Here is a 13,414-nt window from a genome sequence, read left to right as displayed (position 1 = left end):
TTTTCCAACTGTGAAAGCTGTGGCGAGTGGCAAACGCAATAGCAAAACAGGAAGGTTTAACCGAACAAGATGGGAATATCGAGTGATAACAAAAACACAACACCAAACGTTCTTTTCAGAACCATCAACATATTCATAAAGAGTAAACAGTAAACTAATCCATTTTTCAGGTAGATAGGTAGGTATTCACGTAGGAGAAGAAAATAAAACAATATACTTAAAATATATATTTAACAAAAGCTGTCCCCTTTGTATAGTCCTACGTCACTCCGGTTATGTCCCCGACATTACCCACCCGTCTTTTTTTAAAGTTTTAAGTAGTATGAGGAATGTATCGGTCTACAATTTTGATTGACGACAAATTAAATAAATGTGGATAGAGAAAATATTGCAATCTAAGCTCCGCCGTACTATATTCGTTGAGTACAAACAAGTCATTCGCGATTTCAAATTACAGTATTCACAAATCTTCAGCCATCAAACTAGCGACCAGGTGATAGTGAAACTTTCGAAATGACCTTTCTTAAGGCTGAGTGTTTAGTATTTCAAATTGATGTTTTTCAAGGTTAGAAGCAAATGAACTGATGAATTTTAAGGCATCTATAATTTAAAACATCATCATCATTTTAGTCGTCTCGCTCCAGCTATCAGACGACAATCTTTCTCAATGATGATGTCACACGCAGCAGTTTTGCTCGATTCTAAGGACGAATGAATAACAGATATCACATAGTATGGTGCAATTTTGTTCGGTGGGCGCACCGTGTCGGTTAGCATGCGTCTGGTGAAAAGTGCCTCTGTATTTTGGCATCACACCAGGGCCACTATAATTTTCCATTAAAGAGTTATTTTGTAAATTTCGATGTGTTCTAAAAATTCATTTTATATTTATTGTTAGCTGAAGGGAGCTTCGCTGAATTCGAATTATGTTTGGATTTATTGGTATAATCTTGAATGGCGTTAACGTTCCATGTGGACCTTTTGCCGTCTCAACGTATGCATTAACTAGCGTCATTTATTAATACTTAGTTGAGATTTCTTAAACCAAATAACACGCCTTGAATGTATTCCGAGGGGCAAGCTCTTGAATACGCGTTGACCACTGTGACAAGTCGAAGGAAATTTCTTTGACGAAAAATCCCCCGACCAGAACGGGAATCGAACCCCAACACCCGGCATGATAATGTGAGACGCTAACCACTCGGCCACTGGTGCAATGATGTTGTTTAGAAGCATAAAGACTTCAATCTTTGTCAGTTCATTCGCCTCTAGTCTTGAAAAAGACTAAATTGAAGAAAATAACTTATCCAACTCGGCCTTGAGAAATACCAATTGGAAAGCTTTGCTATCGTCGTACATAACTTATTTGTGATTTTTTTTCAATCGATCATTCAATTTCCGCGATTTTAATTATTATTTTCGTTAATTATTTTCGGGTTTCAAAGTTACGTAATGTATTTTTCAGCGTTGAGAGTTGTGTTGTTCAGTGAAAAAATGAAGGTGAAAATTTATTTCGATGCTGTTTTTTGCCTCCGCCGCCACCACACAATAGATTCGGTTCGATGTTTTTTTGTTGCTGTTCTGCGTTTTTTGAGATGTTAGGTTCTCCGTTGGAGATGTAATTTTGCTGAGATACTGAAAAACTACTTAGATATTCAAGAAGTTCAGTATTTCAGATGACAATCTACTCAAATTGTTACGCGAAACTTCTCACTCAGTGAAAGCATTCATTTATCGAACCATGTCATTGCTTTCAAATATTTGTATCAAAGAGTTTTGACGTAGAACTACGTCTTTCATTAAGGGTGCCAAATCAGAAAACAGGTCACGTTTTTATGAAATAAAGTTAACGTTGATAACTATTTTTGCCGCGAACGGATTTTGGCGATTTACCTACCAAACGAATCGGAAATTCCCTAAGATTTGTTTAATATGCTATACGTTAGAATCCCCTGGTTTGTAAATGGTGAAAATTCATGAAAACTTTAAGCGTTTCCATTTTCCCATACATTTGTTCTGTCCATTTGCGTGCTTTCCCAAACAGAGCTTTCAATAACGAGCAACTTATCGACGACCAAAGGAGGGGAAATCGTAGGATTTAAAGTCTCCGTGAACAAAGGAGAAGAAGAAGAACGAAGGGGAATATTTGCCTAGAGTATAAACAGTGGATCTCGCTGAGGCAAACTTTCATTCGTAATCGGACTGTTGAGCAATCCAGTTCACTTTGCTTTCGCTGCGCTTCGATCTAAGATTGGACCCCACCAGTGGTAATCCAACTTGGATATCGTCGTTTGGTTTTTCTGTTCGTTTTTCGCGTTATTCGTATTGTGTGCTTTTCTTTCCGCGTCATAAATTGGACGCTTCGCGTAGTGTGTGATAAGCAAGAAGGAAAGGAAGGCAGGCTTGAGCCCTGCAAAAAACGAACGCATTGCCAGGGGCAATAAAATTTCGAGGCAAGCGTCATCTAATGATACCCGCGATGTTGGTGCAGTGAAAAGCGCTCGCACTGAACCGAGCCTTCGCGAGTGTGACACCGCATCAAACAACATCGAAGTAGGCGATTTAGGCGCGTCGGCCGAAAATGTAAACGCCATTACCCAGGCAGCAACCAAAATCAAGCTTCCCCCGCTGGTGGTGCAGGCGGTCGCTCTTGACAAACTCATCAGCGAATTCGCATCGATGGGTGTTACAGCAGAGTACAAGCTGTGTGGCATAATTCAGTCTTTTTCCAAGCAGTTAACATTGTTTGTTTTCCGTCAGGGCTTCGTTGGAGCCTTTGAGAATGCATCAATGCATTAAACTGACGTTATGGCGAATCAGGCGTAAAGGTTGTGCACCAAAAAATTATTTGGGGAAAACCAAACATATTGAATGTCTTACTGGAATGTTATAAGTTATTTGGGTTCGCATGCCAATCGCAAAACTGCCTTCAACTAGGATTGCATTTGCGCTAATATTGATCATAACTTCATTATGCTACTGTTCTCGAGGTTGTTATTAACAAAAAGAGTTTATTTCGCTTGTTTAGTCTTAGAAAGTAGATGAAAGTAGATGTTTTAGTTTTAGAAAGTAGATGTCGTTCTGGAATTTTGTATGTGTTTAGATTTCGCTTGCCAGTGGCATAACTTCCTCCACTAAGGGTGACAGCTGCGCTTCTCTCGAGCATGAGAAAGTAATGCAACTTTTTTCGAGACACGTAATATTAACAGAAGCGTTTCTTTTGAGAATAGCGCAAAATGATAAGAAGGGTTTATATTCCTAGTAGTTTCAAGCCACCAATGTATGGCTCTGTGTGCATGCTATGGCGAACGCTTGTTTGGCGCTTGGTTTGCGTTGTACGAACGATTCCTAGAGGTGCGATTCCTTTGAAACAATACTATTTCAGAGATTATTCTACTAAGCAGTTGTTTCTAAAATTTCACAGCATTATAGATTAATATTCGAAGGTATAAACAAGCGACTTATATAAAATAACAGCGTAGTTCTACGTCAACAATGCGGTCGTATCTTGGACACAACCTCCTATATTTTTTTTGTCTTTATTTAAGAGACTTTCAGCCGTAGGCTGGTTCGTCTCTGTGAAGTACAAGGAAGAGTCCTTAAGGAGCTCATCAAAGTGGCGGGGAATATGGTACCCTTTTATTATTACACCCTACGCATGGGGGCTCAGGGAGCCACCCAAGTGCAGGGAGCCACCCAAGTGCAGCTTTCATTCTCCTTGTCCGTGCTTGGTCTATGCTTGGTGAGTCAGTTGTTGTTGATTCCACGTCCGTGTCCATGTGGGTTGCCTAGTCTTCAATGGTTTCGTTGTTAAGTTCATTTGTCTGGTTTCCGTTTCCGATTTGCTGGTCCGTGGTGATTTCTCCTTGTCGTTACTGTTCCTTGGTTATATTTTGTTATACAGTACGATGTGCTTCATGAATATGATCGTGACATCGTCTCCAAGGGCGCCCCTGATGCTTCCAGGGATGTCATAAGCAGTCCTCGAATTTTCGTACTCTTAAAATCCCCTCTACTCATATTGTAAGCGAAGGCTGTATGACCGGTTCGCAATCTAGAGACCACCTGTTGATCTCGGTGACCTCTAGGGTCTTCCCATTTTTTGATATCGGCCTTTATTTTACGCAGAACATACACACGTGAGTTGTCTTGTCCGGTTGTGTACCATTCTTTAGCCCACCTGTCTTTGAGCATTTTGGTAGTCCATGCTTTGATGTCATCTGCTGGGACCCTTTTGGTGTAGAATTCCATCAGTCGACCAGACCCAGAGAGTTGGTCTGCCTTTTCGTTCCCGGGTATACCGGAGTGGCCCGGGATCCAAACGAAAGCAGTATCCGGTCGGGCATCCTCGAATATTTGTTGTATCCCAGGATGCATCGGCCTCTCCGATTCCAGTGCGGCGACAACGCTGGCTGAGTCAGTTAACACGGCTATGGGATGGTCTGATTGGAGTGTCGCGGGCGGCGATATATGCGGCAGCCGTTTCTGCTAAGAAAATATTACACGCGTCTGGGAGGCGGTAACAGGTGTTGAGGTCGGGGCCCGATATACCTATCCCTACTCTCCCTAGCGCGAGTGATCCATCCGAGTATCGAACGGTGTGATTTGCGTACTTAGTCCTCAGTAGCTCCACGACGGTTTTCCGGATGGCTGCGGGGTTCGAACCTGCTTTGTGTTTGCTTTTCACTGTCGAATCTATTTCCATTGGTGTTCGATTCCAGTCCCTGGTTCCACACCAGTGGATTTTGGAGATATGTGGAAGCTCCAGGTCAATCGTTTCACGGTGAAGGCGATTGGCTTCGACGAGGAGAAAGCCTTCCCTGTCCGACCCTGCTGTCCTGTTGGCGAAACCGATCAATCTATGGCAAATTGTGTTTTTGATGTAAAAACGGAATGGTAGCTTTCCACCCTCGGCGCAGGCTGCATCTGCGGGAGTGGACGGAAGGAGACCGGATGTGGTTCGAATAGCACGATGGTATGTGGGGGCGAATTTATCTAGTAGGGTCCGGATGCCTAGTATGGTGAGTTCCAGTCCGTATGTGAGGCGAGAGTTCACAAAGGCGTTACATACATTCATTCTTACGTCCCGGTTGGCGTTAGCGTGCCGGCCAGCAATGCATTTGAGGAGGTTAATGCGACTGAGACAGTCCCTCTTGACACCGTCGCAGTGTTGGTTGAAAGACAGCTTCCGGTCGATGGTGACTCCGAGGATCCGTATAGTTTTTCGTTTTGGAATACGTTTATCATCGATGTAGATCGGGGTTTTGCTGATTCTATAGTTGTGACCACAAATGTGGGTAAACTTGCTTTTGGAAGGTGATAACTGGAAACCCGCTGAGGAGGCCCATTTAGCTACCCAAGAAACGGCTTGGATGAGCTTTTTCTTGACCAGCTTAACAGAGGCACCCACGAATGCCTCTTGGTAGGCTTTTTTGAGGAACAATGTCACGGCTAGTATGGAGCCTTGGACTCCAGTTTCCTCGGCGAATTCCCTCGATTTTTCGTTTCCAATCATTACTCGGAAAGAACGAAGGCTCAAGAAAGTTTTATTAATAAATTTCTATGATGTTTGTTCTCATCGGCAATAATTTCGTGTTTTGGACATCACCCTTCTTTATCTACTGTTTTTGCGGCTCGCAACACCATGACTAACACGGGTTTGTGGCCCCTATAAGAAAAAGTTGAGTACCGCTGCCTTAGACGATCATGCCAATAGTAGGCACATCATAGGGGAAAAATAAATATGACACGACCGAATCAAGCACTCTAGATCCAGAATGATTTTGACGTCTACTAGATAGCATGAGCAGGTGGTACCATCTGGTGGAAAAATCTGGATTTTACCACACTATTGTTGCAGAACACATTGTACTAGTTAGGATTTCTATCTAACGAATTAACTTTTTTTTAAACAAAATTGTCGAAATAAAAAATAATAATTTCAAGACTACACTGTTATATTGATTCATGCTACAACGTATCTACATGGTTCTTTTAACAGCCGTATAAATATGGCTCGTAAGGTAAAATCATGTTACGAACATGTCACTTCACCGGGCAGCTGATCGACGAGTAGGTGGAAACAAACAAATCTTCGCCCGTTTACACGTATCGCACTGCACCGGACCTGGTCAATACAATAAATTCTCGCGGCAGCCATATCGAATAACTGGAAAGCTCTGAGTGAATGTGTGCCCTTCGTGTTCCCCCTCCTGGGCCAGAATATGAAGCATTGGGAAGCCCTACTGGTTAGAAACCCTTCAAAGAAACTACACTGTGTACGGAACAACCAATCGTACATCATCACGGAGCGGTTGTTGCGACAGGATAATCTCATTACGATGGACTTAAATTGAAAATGGTAACATTTTATCGTAATAACAAACTCTATTTCTCTCTCTCTCTTTATTGTGTAATGGAGAGCAAACAGACTGATTGTGCATTTATATTAAAATTTGTCATCTGTACAAAAAACAAAAATAGCTCAGTACTGCTTTGATTATAAGTATAGAAAATCTCATACTCTTCCTAACTAAAAAAAAGCTCAGAAATGCTCCACAAAAATCTTCTTGTAGATCCCGAGCGAGTTAATCTTGTACGTGTTGATCAGTTCCTTCTTGAGATCGACATAGTTGTTGAGTATCTCGACGGCGAAGTCCTCCATCAGCATTTGCACGTCCGAGATGAAGTCGCACGACAGCATCGGTTCGCTCTTCCCCTTCGTCATCCGGGTGGTGCAAATTTGACTCCGCTGGATGAGGAAGTCCACCTGTTTGCTGTACGCCTCGTCGTAAACGCGGGTTTTCAGCGGGGCCTACGGTTACGATATGAAGGGGAGGGGGAAGAAAAACGTTAACAAACGGGGCTCGCATGTGGTTATGTAAGCAAACCGTATCGGTTATGTAACCGTATGAATAGAGGGACGAAATACTAATGTAGTTTGATTGATTGGCACCTACCTGTTCCCTGTCGAGCTTGCCGTGATATTCATCGAACTCATTCTGGAGGGAGCCGTACCGTTCCAGGCCCGGGATGATGTCCTGAAGCAATCTAGTTGGAGGGGGAGAGAAGAAATTATGTAATCAAAATGGAACACATAAATATCATAATTCAATGCATGTTTTGAATCCATGGCTCGAAAATCATGAGAATAATGTGATTTCAATTAGAGAGATGCGTTATTTGTTCAAGTTTTCGACATTCGGTATCGAAATGAAGATGATTTTTTGGATGTCTCGGAACTCAATGTAACTAGGTTGAGCCTTCGAAAAGCATGTTTTGATTGAAACCAGAAATAATCGTCAGGTGAAGTCTTTTGCATGTCAGATCAATTGTAGAAAAATGGTATCACTCATGCCCATAGAGGAACACGTGTCTTCTGTTAAAAAAAAAAGAGCGTAATTATTAGCTCCAACGGATCAGTTTAAACAAATCCTTCTGCAGCTTCGAAAACAAACTGAAACACCGCTGGAGGGGATTCTTCAGACTTCTTGAACGACAATTATAAAAAAAAAAAAGTGAAAGGTTCTGAGACTGACACTGACGGAAAGTTAATGTAGGACTTTGAGGACAATTGCTTTCGAATTGAGTTTTTGTAGCTATTAAGAAATCCACAAATTCAATTTATTCAATACTCTATACAGCAAGGGTTCTGAATCTAGAAAAACCCTTTGGTATTTGAACTGAACTGAACTTTGAACGAGTTATAAGAGTTGTAGCGCTAGAAAGAACCAACCATAAATTATTAATACTTTATTTTCAATAGTAAACTGTAGAAGATAACTAAATAGATATCCCAACATCAACACAAAAACTTAACATTCTCTGGTTTTCTTGTATCCGATGTTCATAAATTTACATACAAATACTTATTAATATTACCGTCCTTCAGAAATATTAATCGATCGGTCGCCTTTTTTCTCTCTACATGATGGAGACGTACATTGAGTACGATATAACTAGACAACAATCTTCCTAATAAAATCTCTATCAACTTGTAACCCTTTCATCCAGGCTCTCGTCAGAACTTTAGAGATATAAGGTGTCGCTATCTTCCAAGTCATCTCCTCTTCTCTGATTCTGATAAGTACTCAACATCATCAAACGTAGAAAAATACTTGATATGCATCGACTCACCTTGTCCGTCACGAAAAAAACAAGTGAGAACGAATTAGGAAACCAGACCATGGAGTTAAGATCTATAAGGGACTTCACTTTGATGAACGAGTCAGTCGCTTATCGGTCACCTAAATGAACCTGTTCTTTTGAGCTGGCCTCTCCTTCTTTCGCTCACCGATATCGATACCTGCATCAAGAACAACATTGAATGTTGGCTGAGACCCAACAAACAACAAACAGGCAGCTTCACAGCTATTCATGTCCTGGCATAGGTACCGTTAGATTAGATAGGGCATTTTCTAATTTGTATGGCTTTCTTAAATTACTTGGAGAAGGAAAACTGCTTCTTTGAAAGTTCGAAATTGTATGTCAAAATAAGATTCTCACCCTCCAACGCTGTATGTAATAATTTGATTCGCGCGTAATCTTTAATGTTTTCACTTGGGACTCAACCTAGGTTCCATTACAGAATATGTTTAATCCTTTCGCTATGAGCGTCGTCTATGCTGATGAACAGGAAGTATATAAATATTACAAATGAATTGCAAAAATTCATTAAATTGAACATTGACAGCTTTGCCGATGTTTTTTTGCAAAATGAGCATTTTGCAGACACGATTATCGCTCAAGATTCTTTATTCACTTGTTATTTGCATGTTGGAATACATGTTTGATACAAAAAAAGTAATTTTTCTGTCATAATTTTTAGTAATGTTCTATCGAACATTTCTTAATAGATCGGAAAGATGTTTGCATCAATTGATAGGAAATATTTCAACGTATCTATTACAGTTAATAAAATGTTATTTTTCCTGAGATAAGCAATTGAATAACTCTTAAATGTCAAATGATATCTAAACCCCCTAACTGCCCCGTTTTGATTGGCTCGATTTACGGTTTCCCCAACACAGCCATCAAAACCATGGTCCCTGGGGAAATTGGCATTGTAAATACATGCAAGTTGTGGGAACTTTTGTTCCACCGCAAACCCGTATTTTTCCATTTTTACATTAGGATGACCATTTCCATTCTAGGGTTGTACGAAAAATCTACTTTTTCCTCTTTCTTCCAAAAATTACTTTTTTTTTTAAATTCATAACTTGAACTACTAGACCGATTCAGATGATCGACATATCAAGTTAAGCCAATCACCTGTTTTTTTTTTTTTGAAAAAATACTATACCTGCAGAAAACTCGAATTCTGCTCTCGTTATTTTTGATTGTATTCGTTTTTTATTGTTTTCATAGTCTCGGAACCAAAGGCGCTATTATTTTATATCACATTAGACTGATACATGCTGTACAATTATCCGATAGCGTGGCCCATACCACACAGAGCATCAAGCTAAAGTCCCTTAACCCATTACTGCGCAGGTGTAGGTTATGTTTACTTCGCGACTTTCGCGGAAAACTCGAACATTGCAAGCTTCAATACGCAACAAAACAACAAAAATGACACTGACACAAAAAACACTCTTAAATTGTCATGTGGTATCATTTAAAATGCGCTTAACACTTAAGTTTCATCGAAAACAGTTTTTCAAAAACGGGCATTTTTTCGTATAAAATTTCATACGTTGGGCACTAATGGGTTAAGATAAAAAAACGAACGGAAAAGATCGATTTTCGTGATTTTTAGAGTACAAAGAATCGATACAAAAACATCGAAACAATTAGAAATTTTGTTTCATTCCAATGAATGAAACAAAATTTCTAAACATCGATCAAAGATCACCCAATCCTAGTTCCGGAACGTGATGAAACGTGTTCTATTCTGCTGATCTTTTCATGGGCCAACAAATTCAAGTTCAGTCTCATCGAGACATTTACCCCTAAAATCCATCATTCCTAATTACCTCTCCATAGTGAGCAGATTAATCTTGAGATCCTTGAAGCAATTGATCGACTTCTTGATGTAATCGTTGTGCTCCGAGTAGACCGAATCCAGCGTTTCGGCCGCTTTGTACGCCTCGAAGGACCGGTTGAACTCCGACAGCAGCATGTAGGTGTTCCCCAGTGCCATCTGATTCTCCGGCTCACTTGGCTCGTGATCTACGGCTGCCCGCAGCACCACCAGCGAATCGTTGAGCTGTTGTGAACGCTGCAGGATAGTGCCCATACTTAGCAGAGGGATATCCTTGTACTTTCGGGGGGCGAGAACCACCGCTCGCCGGGTGCACTCCAGTGCCTCCCTGGCGTTGCCTTTCCGGCGCCAGTAGTACGAGGCGATTGTGTGATGCTTCCACGAGGTAGGATTGTTCCGCAAGTCTTCACCCAGCGCCTGGGGTGATTTGACCGCGGGTATATAGTACTCTAGCGATTTGAACATCTCCTCCGGGGCCATTTTCAGCTGACTCCGGTTGTGGATACCATCGAGATGATCGAAACTGCCAACGCTTACAGCCATCTTCATGTAATCCCCACACTTCGGGGCAGGAACTTTCCCTTTGGCGGCTAGGGCCTTTGTAGTGGCAGCACCAGCAGCAGCCGAGCCCTTGTCGGGAAACGTTATTCGGTTGATGTAATTCATGTTATTGATCGTGCTCAGTATGTCCGATTCGTCCAAATAGAAATTCGGTATACAGCCAATCTTATTCGTCAAGTCATTGGTATAGGCGTCCAAATTGTTCATCTTCGCTGTGAGATTCGACTTGATGGCAATCAGTTCGCTGATGATCACGTCTATTTTCTGCTTGTATACATTCTGGTTGAGAAAAGCGATCAAATCGTCCGAACGACGCAAGTAGAAGGGCGAGGTAAGCTGAAGTGGAAAAGTTAGATGATCGATTGCTAAAAATATCCACCAGTGAAAATCAATCTATCCTTCTGCATACCTGTGGCACGATCTGTCCATTGGTATTCAGCAAAAAATGTGTGCTGGCCTCGGTGTTATGATAATAAACGCTCTGTATCAGCAGTGCAAGACATAGCAGCCTTGATAACATCGTTTCAAGAACAGTCCGCAGGAGAACCGATGGTTCTCTCGATTCTTATGGATTCACGCTGTGTCCCGACTGTGTCCACTGTAAGTTCTTTCCGTTCGGTATTTATTTTCAGACTGAAATTGAACACCACAATTGAACCGCCGATAAACGCTTTGCATGCACACTTTTATACTGTGTTTTCATGCCGACAGCAAATGACAGATTGCAGCAGTAGCACCAAAACAGTCGAGAGAGAGCGGGTGCTGTGACAAACACAAAAGATGCTCACAACAAACAAAGGTACGCTCACCAAGGTATCGAGATACACGCTTATGGATTTTATACTGAAATTCTTCTAAAACATTTTTTTTTTGTTTTTTTCTTGACAAGAATTCAAGCAATTCTGGCAAAACTATTAGGGTGGGTTTAGACTAGTGATATATTCATGTGAAGAAATATGATGAGATTTATAGAAATCGCATCAACCGTTAACACTAGCGTGAACTTCTATAATGAATATATTCATATTTTCGGTGAATTTATTCACCTGAAGTAGAACTGCATCCAACTTTAGTGGTTTCTCACCAGTGAGAAATTTACAAGCGTTTACATATGCTCAATTTATTCAAGTTATATATACCTCGAATAAGTGTATCATATTTATTCTCACCCGTTTACACCTATTTTCAGATGAATAAATCCATCTATAGCTATAGATCTCCCTAGTGTAAACCCGCCGTTAGAAGTATCTCAACAAGCTGTTTCTGTACGACACCAAGCCATAGGGTGCTCATACACTGTTTGACCGAAGCCAAATATTTGACTCTTTTTGACAGATAAAATTTGGTCAACGTGTACAGATCAAATATATTCTACACAAAACACGACAAGCAAATATTCAATTATTGGATGCCTAAAATATTTTTTCAGTCTGTTCTTCGAACCTGTCGGTACATGGTTAGGTTACCTTGAATATTTCAGTTGATTTTTTCCATGTTCGGTGTTTGATATTGTTTACTACTGTTGAAAATTGAAGAGTGGCAAACAAAATAGTGTTTGTACAAATATCAAATCAAACCTTATCTGTCAAAAAATAACAAATATTTGACCTCCGGGCAAACAGTGTACGGCCACCTATAGTAGTAACTAAAAAATTTAGAAGAAAAGCTATTTGTATCAAGAGATGAGAACTACATATTCAACACAAGAATGAACGTGAACGTGAACAGATGGTGAAGCACTACGATAGTTTCACGGTGAACTTTATTGCGAACAAATAACTCAGAAAATCGTGGTGAACAAAATGTTCTTGTTCTCGTTCTCGTTCATACTGAATGTTTGCCAGTAAATCTGTATATATTAGGCTGTCAAAAAAGTCCTGCGGTATTTTTTTTGAACTTTCATTTGTTCATAAAATTAGTTACAATCATCTGTTTTAAGTCAAATATGCGCCGTTTTGTTCGATGACTTGTTCCCAACGAGATGCCAACTTCATAATACCCCTGTTATAGAAGCTCGCCTCCTTATTGGCAAAAAACCCGGATAGCCAATTTTCACAGGCCTCTTTTGTTGCTAACTTCTGACTACCTAGCTCGTTCGCCATGGACAAAAACAGGTGGTAGTCACTTGGTGCAAGGTCCGGACTATACGGCGGATGCAAAAGAACCTCCCATCCGAGCTCCCGGAGCTTCTGGCGCGTCACCAAAGAAGTGTGTGGCCTGGCGTTGTCCTGATGGAAGACAATGCGGCCTCTGTTTATCAAAGATGGCCTCTTCTTCATGAGTGCTACCTTCAAGCGGTCCAGTTGTTGGCAGTACAGGTCCGAATTGAGCGTTTGGCCATAGGGAAGCAGCCCATAAAAGATTATTCCTTGACAATCCCACCAAACACACAGCAGAACCTTCCTGGCCATTAATGAGGGCTTGGCCACCGTCTGAGCCGCTTCAGCGGACTTCGACCACGACCGTTTGCGCTTCACGTTGCCGTAAGTGACCCACTTTTCATCGCCAGTCACAATCCGCTTCATCCGCAAACGGGTCGATTTTGTTGCGATTCAGCAGCGATTCACATGCGTCGATACGGTCAAAGATGTTTTTTTGCGTCAACGTGTGTGGCACCCATACATCGAGCTTCTTTGTGAATCCAAACTTCTTCAAATGGTTAATAATGGTTTGATGACTTATCCCCAGCTCTTGGCCGATGCTACGGCTGCTACTGTGCCGGTCTTTCTCGGCTAATTCAGCGATTTTGTCGCAATTTTCGACGACAGGCCTTCCGGAGCGTGGCGCATCTTCGCCGACCTCTACACCAGAACGAAAACGTTGAAACCATCGTTGTGCGGTGGAAATGGAAACTGTATCGGGTCCATAAAC

The 13,414-nt window shown here is 41.3% G+C and overlaps 2 protein-coding genes across 2 annotated transcripts; both read right to left on the bottom strand.

Moving 5' to 3' along the window:
• Window positions 1–3,915: 3,915 nt before the first annotated feature.
• On the bottom strand, window positions 3,916–5,515 carry LOC129761577 (uncharacterized). Its single transcript, XM_055759314.1, has 2 exons — window positions 4,562–5,515; window positions 3,916–4,485 (listed from the first exon to the last, which is right to left on the bottom strand). The coding sequence occupies exons 1-2, from the start codon at window positions 5,513–5,515 to the stop codon at window positions 3,916–3,918; spliced, it is 1,524 nt and encodes a 507-aa protein (XP_055615289.1).
• An 852-nt stretch (window positions 5,516–6,367) lies between these two features.
• LOC129762935 (tetratricopeptide repeat protein 17) lies at window positions 6,368–11,248 on the bottom strand. The gene is made up of 4 exons (XM_055761566.1): window positions 10,953–11,248; window positions 9,975–10,879; window positions 6,960–7,050; window positions 6,368–6,814 (listed from the first exon to the last, which is right to left on the bottom strand). Exons 1-4 carry the CDS (start codon window positions 11,061–11,063, stop codon window positions 6,545–6,547), a joined length of 1,377 nt encoding a protein of 458 aa, XP_055617541.1. The 5' UTR covers window positions 11,064–11,248; the 3' UTR covers window positions 6,368–6,544.
• Window positions 11,249–13,414: the final 2,166 nt, after the last annotated feature.

The sequence above is a fragment of the Toxorhynchites rutilus genome, chromosome 1 (genome assembly GCF_029784135.1).
Source record: "Toxorhynchites rutilus septentrionalis strain SRP chromosome 1, ASM2978413v1, whole genome shotgun sequence".
Lineage (NCBI taxonomy): Eukaryota > Metazoa > Arthropoda > Insecta > Diptera > Culicidae > Toxorhynchites > Toxorhynchites rutilus.
Note: the sequence above shows the minus strand (reverse complement) of the source record. Positions and strands in the feature narration are given on the sequence as shown.